Genomic DNA, 13,496 nt, shown 5'->3' with positions numbered 1-13,496 from the left:
AGACTCCAGGTCTGAAACACACTTCAGAAAAGCCTGAGCTTTTACTGGATTTACAGGGATGCGTGAGAGAAAAAATCTTCTCACAGGAGGTCTTACTCTGAATCCTATTCGATACCCTTGAGAGACAATGCTCTGAATCCAATGATTTTGGACAGAATTTATCCAAAAATCCTTGAAAAACCTTAATCTGCCCCCTACCAGCTGAGCTGGCATGAGGGCCGCACCTTCATGCGGATTTAGGGGCTGACTTTGGTTTCCTAAATGGCTTGGATTTATTCCAATTTGAGGAAGGTTCCAATTGGAAGCAGATTCCTTGGGGGGAGGATTGAGTTTTTGCTCCTTATTCTGACGAAAGGAATGAAAATGGTTAGAAGCCTTAGATTTACCCTTAGGTTTTTTATCCTGAGGCAAAAAACTCCTTTTCCCCCAGTGATAGTTGAAATAATAGAATCCAACTGAGAACCAAATAAATTATTACCTTGGAAAGAAAGAGATAGTAATCTAGATTTAGATGTCATATCAGCATTATAAGATTTAAGCCACAAAGCCCTTCTCGCTAAAACAGCTAAAGACATGGATCTAACATCAATTTTGATAATATCAAAAATGGCATCACAAATAAAACGATTAGCATGTTGCAGTAAGCGAACAACGCTAGATATGTCAGAATCCAATTCGTGTTGCGCTAAATTTTCCAACCAGAAAGTTGATGCAGCCGCAACATCAGCCAAAGAAATAGCAGGTCTGAGAAGATGACCTGAATATAAATAGGCCTTCCTTAGATAAGATTCAAGCTTCCTATCTAAAGGATCCTAAAGGAAGTGCTATCTTCCATAGGAATAGTGGTACGTTTAGCAAGAGTAGAAATAGCCCCATCAACTTTGGGTATTTTTTCCCAAAACTCTATTGATAAAGGATACAATTTTTTAAACCTTGAAGAAGGAATAAAAGAAGTACCTGGCTTATTCCATTCCCTAGAAATCATATCAGAAATAGCCTCAGGAATGGGAAAAACCCCTGGGGAAACCACAGGAGGTTTTAAAACAGCCTTTAAACGTTTATTAGACTGAACGTCAATAGGACTGGTTACCTCAATATCCAAAGTAATTAACACTTCTTTTAATAAAGAACGCTATTCTTTATACTCTACTTTATACTCTATTTATACTCTCTTTATACTCTATTTTAAATAAATAAGTAGATTTGTCAGTGTCAATGTCTGAGGAAGGATCTTCTGTTTCAGATAGATCTTCATCAGAAGAGGATAAATTATTATGTTGCTGGTCATTTGAAATTTCATCAGCTAAATGAGAAGTTTTAAAAGACCTTTTACGTTTATTAGAAGGTGGAAATGCAGACAAAGCCTTCATAAAAGAATCAGAAACAAATTCTTTAAAATTTACAGGTATATCATGCACATTAGAAGTTGAAGGAACTGCAACTGGCAATGTACTATTACTGATGGAAACACTATCTGCATGTAAAAGTTTATCATGACAACTATTACAAATGACATTCGGTGGAATAATTTTTACAATTTTACAACAAATGCACTTAGCTTTGGTAGAACCGATGTCAGGCAGCAATGTTCCAGCAGAAACTTCTGAGGCAGGATCAGATTGGGACATCTTGCACAATGTAAGAGAAAAAACAACATATAAAGCAAAATTATCTATTTCCTTATATGACAGTTTCAGGAATGGGAAAAAATGCAATAGCATAGGCCTCTGAAAGCAAAAAGCAAGAGACAAACAAAAAAGGGGTATTGAAATAATGAAAAAAGTTTTGCGCCAAGTATGACGCACAACGTAACGTAAACTCTTTTATGGCGCCAAAAATGACCGGAAATTACACTCTTGCGTCACTAATGACGCCGCCGTGTGAAAGGTCTCGGCGTCACATATGACGCCGGAAATGACGAAATTGCGTCATAAACGTACTTTTTCGCGCCAAAAAAAATTTCGCGCCAAGAATGACGCAATAAAGTTTAGCATTTGACGCACCCGCGGGCCTAATACCCGCAATTGCAAGAATTAGTCAATTGAAAAAAAGACTAAACCCCAGGTAAGAAATAAATTTCTTAAAAATGTTTATATTCCCAAATATGAAACTGACAGTCTTCTGAAGGAAATACATGAACCTGACTCATGGCAAATATAAGTACAATACATATATTTAGAACTTTATATAAATGCATAAAGTGCCAAACCATAGCTGAGAGTGTCTTAAGTAATGAAAACATACTTACCAAAAGACACCCATCCACATATAGCAGATAGCCAAACCAGTACTAAAACGGTTATTAGTAGAGGTAATGGTAAATTGAGAGTATATCATCGATCTGAAAAGGGAGGTAGGAGATGAATCTCTACTACCGATAACAGAGAACCTATGAAATAGACCCCCGTTAGGGAAATCATCGTATTCAAATAAGTGATACTCCCGTCACGTCCCTCTGACATTCGCTGTTCTCTGAGAGGAATTGGGCTTCAACAATGCTGAGAAGCGCATTTCAAAGTAGAAATCTTAGCACAAACTTACTTCACCACCTCCATAGAAGGCAAAGTTTGTAAAACTGAATTGTGGCTGTGGTGAGGGGTGTATCTATAGGCATTTTGAGGTTTGGGAAACATTGCCCCTCCTGGTAGGATTGTATATCCCATATGTCACTAGCTCATGGACTCTTGCCGATTACATGAAAGAAAGGTAAAATAACTTGTGTGACTAAAAGGTTGATGGGGTGGGTGGTTCAAGGCTGCCAAACTCTGCAAGTCAATATCATTTATGCACCTCAATTATTCAATGAACACATAACTGGCAGTCACCAGCAAAATAATTCATGTTCAATGGTTGTTGGTAATATGCAAGAAGTGGGCAAGACAACAAAAAAATACCTAACAACTCATATCTCCAATAACACTGTGTTGCTGGTTCTAAATAGCACACAAGCACTTAACATTTCAATGTTTATATTTAGAGCATCAAGATGATAACTCTTACACGTAAATCAAATAAATTAACTTAAATTACAAAGAAAAAATTTCATTTTAAATTTTATAAAATAAACCAGAGCTGTTTAAGAACCTGAAATAAAATAGTAACCATTCCCCAGTCACATACATGGACATTGATTAACACGCCATAGTGTCATCTATTGGTTGAAAGTTTCTTGACATGTGTAACACAACAGCTCCATTTATTGGTAGATCGTTCATCACCAAAATGTATACTGGGGAAATAGACTAATTTGCATATATTTTGCATAGAGTGACAATTCAATGTATGGCATTGAGTTTATCACTCCCCTTCCTTTCGTGAGAGTTATATTTTATCATTATGTTGTTTTCTATATGGTTTCTATATATTTATGTTTTATGTGGCGTGTCACCCTAAGTTTAATAGGGTGTTGTTAGAGTCTAGTACAGAGTGAATTAAATCATTTTGAGCAGCTCCTTTTGAAACTGGTTGTGTTTCCTGGTTCTTTCAGGAATTCCAGTAGTAGTCTTAGGACCTACTATTTGGCTACACTTCTCAAACTGCAGTGTGGCTATTGTATTACTGTTTAAACAAGAACACAGAAGTTGAATGCATAATTGAATGATTTATAATAAATTTGATGAAACAGCATTACTATGTTGAGTACAAATTTGCCATCATGGGGTACAACTGGCTTGTCACAGGTGCAGTACCCTTAAAAGGCCAAATTTGCACAATTTGTAAGGGTACATTATGGAACCATAGCACTGAGGTCCAATCTAGTCACCAAAGGTACACATTTGCCTTTGAAAGGTACAATCTGCAAGGGGAAGCAATTTGTACCCATATTAAAGGGTACAGCGGTTGTACCTTTGAGGGTACTGCCCCAGTGACAAGCTGTTGTACCCCTAAAGGTAAAATTTTTGCACATTTTTTTCTGACAGTGTAAAGGGACAAGGAGGGAGCGTGCAGCATTAAAGGGACATGAAACCCACATTTTTTCTTTCATGATTTAGAAAGAGAATGTCATTTTAAATAGCTTTCTAATTTACTTCTATTATCTAATTTGTTTTATTCTCTTGATATTCTTTGCTGAAAAGCATATCTAGATATGCTCAGTAGCTGCTGATTGGTTGCTGCACATAGAAGCCTTGTGTGATTGGTTTACCCATGTGCATTGCTTTTTCTACAACTAAGAATATCTAAAAAATGAAGCAGGGACAAAAGTAATGTAAGGAAGGGGCACAGGGGGCACAGGGGCAGAAAATAAGAATAGGAGGCAATAGACAAAATATACCAGAAACTAAAAGTCACTTCTTTATTGTCTCACCTTATACAGAGAGCTACGGTCACTGATGCTCTTGCACAGCTGATGGATTTCTGCCAGTTGATCGGCCGCACGTTTCTGCTCATTCAGCTTCTCCGCCAGCGTCTCCAGCTCTGTTAGCGCCAGCTGCAGCGACAGGCGGTCTGGGTGCCCGCGCGGTGTGTTTTTTAGCATGTCCTGCACAGACAGACAAGCAGTATGAGAGGTGTAAGGTCCTACAGGGTGTAGAGAGGAGCAGGGTACAGAGGGGGGCATTACCTGCAACAGTAGGATGAACTGAGGGAAGCGCTGGATAGGTTTCACCATTAACCCATAAAGAGTGACTCTGTCTGGACTAGCTGTCTGCTTTTTCTTCAGAATATATGAGGGAAAAGCACAAATTAAATATCAAACAAATGAAATCCCTGAGCTTTCATGACTTAAAGGGACAGTCTACTCCAGAATTTGTATAGTTTAAAAAGATAGATAATCCCTTTTTTTAAACATTTCCCAGTTTTGCGCAACCAACACAGTTATATTAATACACTTTTTACTGCTGTGATTACCGAGTATCCAAGCCTCTGCAGACTGCCCCTTATCTCAGTTCTTTTGACAGACTTGCATTTTAGCCAATCAGTGCTGACTCCACAGGAGTATGCACAATGTTATATATATGACACACATGAACTAGAGCTGTATCACTGTGAAAAACTGAGATAAGAGGCAGCTTTGCATTCTCTAAAAGAACCTGGAAATTACAAGATGTTTTCTCGCCATTTAAACATGGCTATTCTGTTAATATAATATTCATTAAATAATAGAAAAAATATGAGTCTTTTGGATATTTCACCAAATTAAAAGGGACAGTAAAGTCAATAGTAAACATTTATGATTCAGACAGAGCATGCAATTTGAAATTACTTTCCAGTTTATTTCAATTATCAAATTTGCTTTGAATAGAAATAAAATTGGAAAGTTGTTTAAAATTGCATTCTCTATCCTTTTGACTGTAATGTTCGTTTAAGTTTATGTTTCTTTTGGTTTATTTATTTTTGCAGAAGGAATCCCCAAAAAGTTGATACTAAAAGTGAATGTTTCTGCGTGTTACTGTTGCAGACCACTTCCCAAAATAAGTAAATCATTGTGTATTTCACAAGAAGAGGGGAATCTTTTCTCTTAGCCCAAGAAATGATAAAATAATTGAATCAAATTAAACTGTCCCCAAAAACAACACCGGAGAGAGGCAGAGACAAAGCTAAAGTAATATGGGGAAGTGAAAATGGCAGACGCAGCAGAATCATTAAACACCAGATCATTACTCACTCTCAGGAAGTCCAGAAACGCAGGCTTTGTCAGGCAGGCTTTCTTGATCACGTTCATCGAGTTGGTGAAGTTATTGACATATTCGCTGTATACATCCACCACCATGGACTTGGAAAACTGAAAGAGGGGGACATCATGTAGTCAGTAGCTTCTTTATTAAAGGGATATTAGAGGACCAGTAAACACATTAGATTTGCATAATCAACAAATGCAAGATAACAAGACAATGCAATAGCACTTAGTCTGAACATCAAATGAGTAGTAGATTTTTTTCTGACAATTTTAAAAGTTATGTTTATTTCCACTCCCCCTGTACCATGTGACAGCCATCAGCCAATCACAAATGCATACATGTACCATGTGACAGCCATCAGCCAATCATATACGTTTATTCTGTGCATTCTTGCACATGCTCAGTAGGAGCTGGTGACTCAAAAAGGTGTAAATATGAAAACACGGTGCACATTTTGTTAATAGAAGTAAATTAGAAAGTTGTTTAAAATTGCTGCTCTATCTGAATCATGAACGTTTAATTTTGATTTAAGTGTCCCTTTAAACAGGAATAAATGCTAGATACAATGATGTATTCAAAGCAAAGATTAGCCTAAGATTATGATGTAGATCTATGTTTAATAATAATATTAGTTGTTTAAATACTGAAGATATAAATATAAAGGTTTAGCTTCTATAAAGTACTTAAGTATATGTTGGAAGATTTCTTCTCATCTATCTCTTCTGCTGAGGACAATTATTGACATATACAAAATGCAATAAAAGACAGTGTGCAAACAAGGCTGTGTGGAATATAGAATTGGTCAAGTAACTAACGTTTTCCACACAGCCTTGTTTTTACAGTCTCTTTAATTGACTGTTTTATATTTGTCTTTAATTTTCCTCAGCAGAAGAGATAGATAACAGGATAACCTAGATTTCAACATGGCAGCGCCCATTGCAGTGTTTCTTAACTGCGGTCCTCAAGTATTCCAACAGGCCAGGTTTTGATTATAGCTGAACCAGTGCACAGGTGAAGTAATCAGCTGATCAGTAACCATGGTTACTAACCTGCTCTCACCCATCAGCTGATTATTTCACCTGTGCACTGGTTCAGCTATAATTAAATCCTGGCCTGTTGAAGGTACTTGAGGACCGCGGTTGAGAAACAGTGCTTTATAGAAACTCAGTGGAACTGAGAAAAACAACACTTGTCAGAGTTAAATTACATGAAAAGGGGACACATTAATAAAAGTATATTGTAAAGTTGTTTTTTTACTACACATAATGAAACATTTTATATTACACTCTCATAGGCTTTAATGTTCCTTTACAGAGACAATAAAACCCAAATGTTTAATTATGCACTTTATTTTCATGATTTATTTTTCCTTCTCTTGTAATTTAAAGGGACAGTCAAAAAATAAACTTTCATGATTCAGATAGGGCATGTAATTTTAAACAACTTTCCAATTTACTTTTATCAACAATTCTGCTTTGTTCTCTTGGTATTCTTAGTTGAAAGCTAAACCTAGGAGGATCATATGCTAATTTCTAAGCCCTTGAAGGCTGCCTCTAATCTAAATGCATTTTGACAGTTTTTCACCACTAGAGGGTGTTAGTTCATGTGTTTCATATAGCTATCATTGAGCTCATGCATGTGAATTTACCGAGGAGTGAGCACTGATTGGCTAAAATGCAAGTCTGTCAAAAGAACTGAAATAAGAGGGCAGTCTGCAGAGGCTTAGATACAAGGTAATCACATAGATAAAAAGTATATTAATATAACTGTGTTGGTGCAAAACTGGGGAATGGGTAATTAAGGGATTATCTATCTTTTAAAACAACAATAATTCTGGTGTTGACTGTCCCTTTAACTCTAAAATTGTTTGTTTTTCCAGTGCTCCCAGAGAGGCTGAAGTGCATCCTGCAAAATTAAGAGCATCTCACAGAGTGATTGTTTTATCATAACAGGAGCTTGTTTATATCTGTCTCTATTTGGCCACAGTACATAAAAGGCTTTTTCAAGAAGTTGTGTCTCTTAAAAGGGACAGTCTAGACCCAATACGTATTCTTCATTACTTATTGTTACATACCAGACAAGCATCCTGTAACGGGTTCCACATCTATAAGCTTGTAAGAAGCACATGAAACTTTTAAATAATCGTTTGTCATCAGCCGAAAATGGCCGCCAATCTTCTCCCACAGCTTTTTTCTTGTCCAGTTAGCAGCTTGTATGTCAGTTTAGCAGTGCACGTGCAATAGGAGGGTGGAGCTTGGTGGACATTTTCACCTCCAACAAACGATAAAAATTTAAATGTTCTATGTATTTCTAACAAGCTTATAGATGTAGGACCAGTTGCAGAATGCTTCTCTGGTAGGTAACAATAAGTAATCAAAATGATGAATTAGGTCTAGACTGTTCCGTTAAAGGGACATGAAAGCCCAAAAATGTATTTCATGATTTAGATAAAGCATGTCATTTCAAACAACTACCTAGGTATCTCTTCAACAAAGAATACCATGAGACCAAAGCAAATTTGATCATAGAAGTAAATTATCTTTTTTAAAATTGCATGTTCTGTCTAAATCCCAAAAGACAGATTCTGGGTTTCATGCCCCTTTAAGTACAAAAAAAATAGGAAAAATTATTACTAATAAAATTACAGTTTAAATGTATGCAGATCTTTTGCTACACAGCACTTAAAGGGATAGAAAGATTAAACATTAAATGTGCGTGGGTGCATTTCAATTTGAAATAGAAGCAATTTTGCATTAACAAAAACACTTCTTATAAAAGTTAGTACTATTTTTCTGTGGCATACGCACATATGCTACGAGGGAAAGTGCACCTGTATTCAAACACCACACCTTCTCAGTAGGTCAGCAGTGATTTGTATGACACAAATTATGTCTTCAGAAGCAATACACACCACTGCCAGCTCTTTGAGCATGAATAATAATAACAACAACAACTTATATTGCGCTTTTCTCCAGATTGGACTCAAAGCGCTTTACACAAGTGATATTTACATAAGAGGATTACAAGTTACAGATTTGATTCATGAAAAGCTTGTGTAAACAGTTAGGTCTTGAGTCTTTGTTTGAAAATGTCCAGAGAAGTGGCTTCTTTCACTTTGCTTGGAAGAGTGTTCCAGAGAGATGAGGCGGCATGGCTAAAAGCTTGCAAACCACATTATTTGTGAAGCATGTTGGGACATAGGGCACCAGTAATTATTTTAAAAAGCTTAGTCCTTGATCATGCAGAGATTTGTAGGCTAGCAGGCCTATCTTGAATAGTATGCACCATTGTATTGGCAGCCAATGAGCGGAGGATAGGCGTTATATGGCACAATTTTGGCCAGCCAGTTAGAAGCCTTGCTGCTGTGTTTTGTACCAACTGAAGGTGATAGAGTAGTTCTTCTGGAAGACCATAATAAAGAGCATTGCAGTATTGATGTCACCAATGCATGGATGATCATGGGAAGATCTTCTGTAGCAATCAGGTGCTTGATCCTGGCTATATTTTTTAAATGAAAGAATGAGGCTTGTACTGTGGCTGATATAGGATGTTTCAGAGAATGTTCTCTGTCAAGCATAACATCAAGGTGTCTTACTAGATTTGTGGTTTGTAGTTTTGATCATCCACATTCTAGACCAATTTGTTGATCTTGCTGCAGCTAAGTTATGATCATACTATCTCACCACAAGTACTTCTGTTTTGTCTGGGTTGAGTTTCAACCAACCGGCACTCATCCATTCCAAGAGATCAGCAAGACATTTAGTCACTGTTTCTACTGGAACATTTGAGTTTGTCTTGAAGGAAATGTACATTTGTGTGTCATCTGCATCCAAAAGTGGTAGCTGAGTCCCTGCTGCCTTATGATATCTCCCATTGGAAGCATATACACTGCAAAAAACATGAGAAATAAGGATGGAACTCTGTGGAACGTCACATGCCAAGGGACAGGTGCAGAGGTGCAAACGCCATGATGACATTCTCTGGGTTCTGTAAGACAGAAATGATTTAAACCATTTTAGAACCGCACCACTCAGCCCACAGACATTTAGTAAAATGCGATGGTCCACATTGTCAAATGCAGCAGAGAGGTCAAGGAGGGGTAGTATTAAACACTCACCCCTGTCTTTTGCCCTCAGGAGATCATTTAGTACCTGTACCAGCACAGTTTGATTACTATGCCTTGTCCTGGAACCTAACTGGAATGAGTCATAAATATTGTTTGTTGATCGCTACTCTTCTAGTTGAGTTGCAACAAATTTCTCAATGGCTTTTTCTTGGAAAGGAAGGTTTGAGATGGGCCTGTAATTCTCAATGCAGTCGGGATCCAGAGAGGGATTTTGGAGAGGATGAAGAACTGCTTGTTTTAATAATGCTGGCAAGGTCCCTGTCTGCAGAGAGCACAGAGTAATTCTGGTGAAGACCAGTGCAATGAGGTCCATGCATCCTATTAAAAAGAGATGTTGGGGCTAGGATCCATGTTGCAGGTTGTGGCGCAGAGTTTATTTTTATTGTTTGTATGATGTTGTTGTCATCAATGTAATTAAAGCTTATCCATTTTGATGGGGAATTGTTTTGGGGACTTCTAAGTCCTGTGAGAGTTTTAGTTGATGATGGTGTGTTAGAACGGATCGCTGACACTTTGTTGGCAAAGAAGACAGCAAATTCCTCACATTTTGACTGATTAAAGGTTGAGACACTATTTGGGCAAGTTGGATTGCACAGTTTTTCAACTGTGCGAAAAAGATGGCCTGGTCTTTACTTGGCATTTGAATACTGGTGCACAGGCCCTCATAGGATATGTGCGTATGCCGCTGAAAAAAAGTAATAACTTTAAAGGGACAGTCAACACCAGAATTTTTGTTGTTTTAAAAGATAGATAATCCCTTAATTACCAATTTCCCAGTTTTGCATAACCAACACAGTTATAAATACACATTTTACCTCTGTAATTACCTTGTATCTAAGCCTCAGCAGACTGCCCCCTTATTTCAGTTCTTTGACAGACTTGCATGTTAGCTAATCAGAGCCGTCTCCATGGTAAATTCACATGCATGAGCTCAATGTTATCTATATGAAACACATGAACTAATGCCCTCTAGTGGTGATGCATTTAGATTAGAGGCGGCCTTCAAGGTCTAAGAAATTAGCATATGATCCTCCTAGGTTTAGCTTTCAACTAAGAATACCAAGAGAACAAAGCAAAATTGGTGATAAAAGCAAATTGGAAGGTTGTTTAAAATTACATGCCCTATCTGAATCATGAAAGTTTTTTTTGGACTTGACTGTTCCTTTAACTAGAAGCATTTTTGCTAATGGAAGTATATCGCAAAAATGGTTCTATTTCAAATGTAAATAAAGCCAGGCACATTTCATTTTGACCTTTCTATCCCTTTAAAATAACAGTATACTTACAATTCTGATTTAAAATTTTAATTAAAACTCATATGAACAAAAAGCTTTTAATCATGTTGACATTTTTTTTACCGGACATAGTAAACCTTAATTTTTTCAAATATCATTATTGTGCTGTAAGTGCACAATAATACCTATATTACTGCTGTACTTTTCAGAGCCCACTCTGTCTTTTGCTGCTTTTTAAAAAAAAAAAAAGTTTCACATTTGTTGATATTTTTATCCGGTGCGAGAGCGCACTACATTAAGGCGAATGGCACGATCAAGAGAGTTTGTGATTAGACAGCAACCCTGTGATGCATTTGTAAAGCAGCAGAAGACATAGGGTGCTCTGAAGAGTAAAGCAGAAATATAAAGATGTATTATGTTTAGAAAGGTGAGACTCTTGTGAAGCTTATTAAATGTGCACACAATAACATTTACTGGCCCATTGATATGATAATTATTAGTTGTGTACTTAGTAAAGTGTGTGCACAACTCTACATAAGATATCTCTGTCTTGTATACGCGTTGTCACCTTTTAAAAGACATGTAGATAGCTGTTGCTCTAACTGCACATTACATAAGCAAAATATTAGCTGGAAATAAAGTGTCTATAGAATTAAAGGGACACAAAACCCAAAGGCTTTCTTTTATGATTCAGTCAGAGAATACCATTTTAAACAACTTTCCTATTTACTTCTATTATTTAATTTGCTTCATTCTGTTGGTATACTATGTTGAAAAGCATACTTAGTTAGGCTAAGAAGCAGCAGTGCACTACTGATTGGTGGCTGCACACAAATGCCTCTTGTCATTGGCTTACATGATGTGCTCAGCTAGCTCCCAACAGAATGAAGCAAATTTGAAAAAAGAAGTAAATTGGAAAGTTGTATAAAATTGTACGTTCTATCTGAATCATAAATTTTTTGGGGGGGTTTTATGTCCCTTTAAAATCATACAAAGGACCATAAGACCAAGTGTGTAAAATAACTGTTGAAGGAAAGAACAGTGTACAGCATTAGGGGGATGTTCCAGACTTACCGATGCCACAAACAGGTCTCCAATTTTCTCACTCGAGTCCCACTCGGCTACTCGAGATGACAGAGCGATGTGGAAGAGGGAATGACAGTTGAGAATTTCCTTCACTCTTGAGAAAACAAGTTGGCATTTCCGGGGGCTGAGAAGCTTCGGTTCCATCTCCATGAGTGGGTTCCTGTAATCCTGAGTGGGAAACACAGACCATTAGTATCTGAGAGTTACATTTGTAACAAGCATTTAATAAATAAACATCTAAATAGATCAAGTGCATCACTGACCTATACGTTCTCCAAAACTGCACCTGATATTACTGGTAGCAGTGTGTTTAAAGGGACAATATACTCAAAATGTAAAAGGGCATGTGCGTTCCAGAGCCTACTTCAGTATGCTCTTAGGAAAAAGAGCTACCTTTCAATAAATGGTACCAAGAGACAGAGGTAATGACGTAAAACGTAATCATGCGCACTCTATCTGAATCACAAAAGCTTCTATATCTCCTTACCTCCCTGTAAAATGTTTAATTAGGGGATAGTAAAAAATTAACTTTGGAATATATTGTTATTATTTATTTTGCCACATTTTCCCATAATTCAACATTTAACATAGTTGTATTTCCGCTTCCTCCTAGAAGGCTGAAGTGCATACTGGCAATTTCAGAACCCTGGCTCTGCAACATGCTTTAAAAGGTTTTTCAATGTCTGTGTTGTGAATAACAATTAAAAATTTTGGGGGGGGGGAGAATTACAATTCTTCATGCATTTTAAAACATTTATTTTGTACGGAAAACATTTGAAATGCATTTCCTAACTGCTGCTATATATAACATCTTTTAAAGCGACAGTCTAGTCAAAAACAAACTTTCATTATTCAGCTAGGGCGTGTCATTTTAAACAACTTTCCAATTTACTTTTATCATTAAATATGCTTTGTTCTCTTGGTAATCTTTGCTGAAAACTAAACCTATTTAGGCTCATATGCTGATTTCTAAGCCCTTGAAGGCCGCCTCTTATCTTAGTGCATTTTTTTAAGTGTTTTCACAGTTAGACAGCGCTAGTTCATGTGTGTCATATAGATAACAATGTGCTCACTCCCATGTAGTTATTTAGTCAGCACTGATTGCTTAAAGGACCAGTCAACACATTAGATTTGCATAATAAACAAATGCAATATAACAAGACAATGCAATAGCACTTAGTCTGAACTTCAAATGAGTAGTAGATTTTTTTTCTGACAATTTTAAAAGTTATGTCTTTTTCCACTTCCTCTGTACCATGTGACAGCCATCAGCCAATCACAAATGCATACACGTACCATGTGACAGCAATCAGCCATTCACAAATGCATACACACTTATTCTTGCACATACTTAGCAGGAGCTGGTGACTCAAAAAGTTTAAATATAAAAAGACTGTGCACATTTTGTTAATGGAACAAAATTGGAAAGTT

General features: G+C 36.9%; 1 protein-coding gene across 1 annotated transcript in view; it reads right to left on the bottom strand.

The window, feature by feature from the left end:
• ARHGEF10L (Rho guanine nucleotide exchange factor 10 like) overlaps positions 1–13,496 on the bottom strand; it is a 278,910-nt gene that overhangs the window by 112,853 nt on the left and 152,561 nt on the right. The window contains 4 exon segments of the mRNA XM_053690269.1: positions 4,307–4,480; positions 4,562–4,654; positions 5,606–5,722; positions 12,054–12,233. Of these exon segments, the coding sequence (XP_053546244.1) occupies positions 4,307–4,480; positions 4,562–4,654; positions 5,606–5,722; positions 12,054–12,233 (564 nt within the window).

The sequence above is a fragment of the Bombina bombina genome, chromosome 8 (assembly GCF_027579735.1).
Source record: "Bombina bombina isolate aBomBom1 chromosome 8, aBomBom1.pri, whole genome shotgun sequence".
Lineage (NCBI taxonomy): Eukaryota > Metazoa > Chordata > Amphibia > Anura > Bombinatoridae > Bombina > Bombina bombina.
This window is presented reverse-complemented; position numbering and strand designations above follow the sequence as displayed.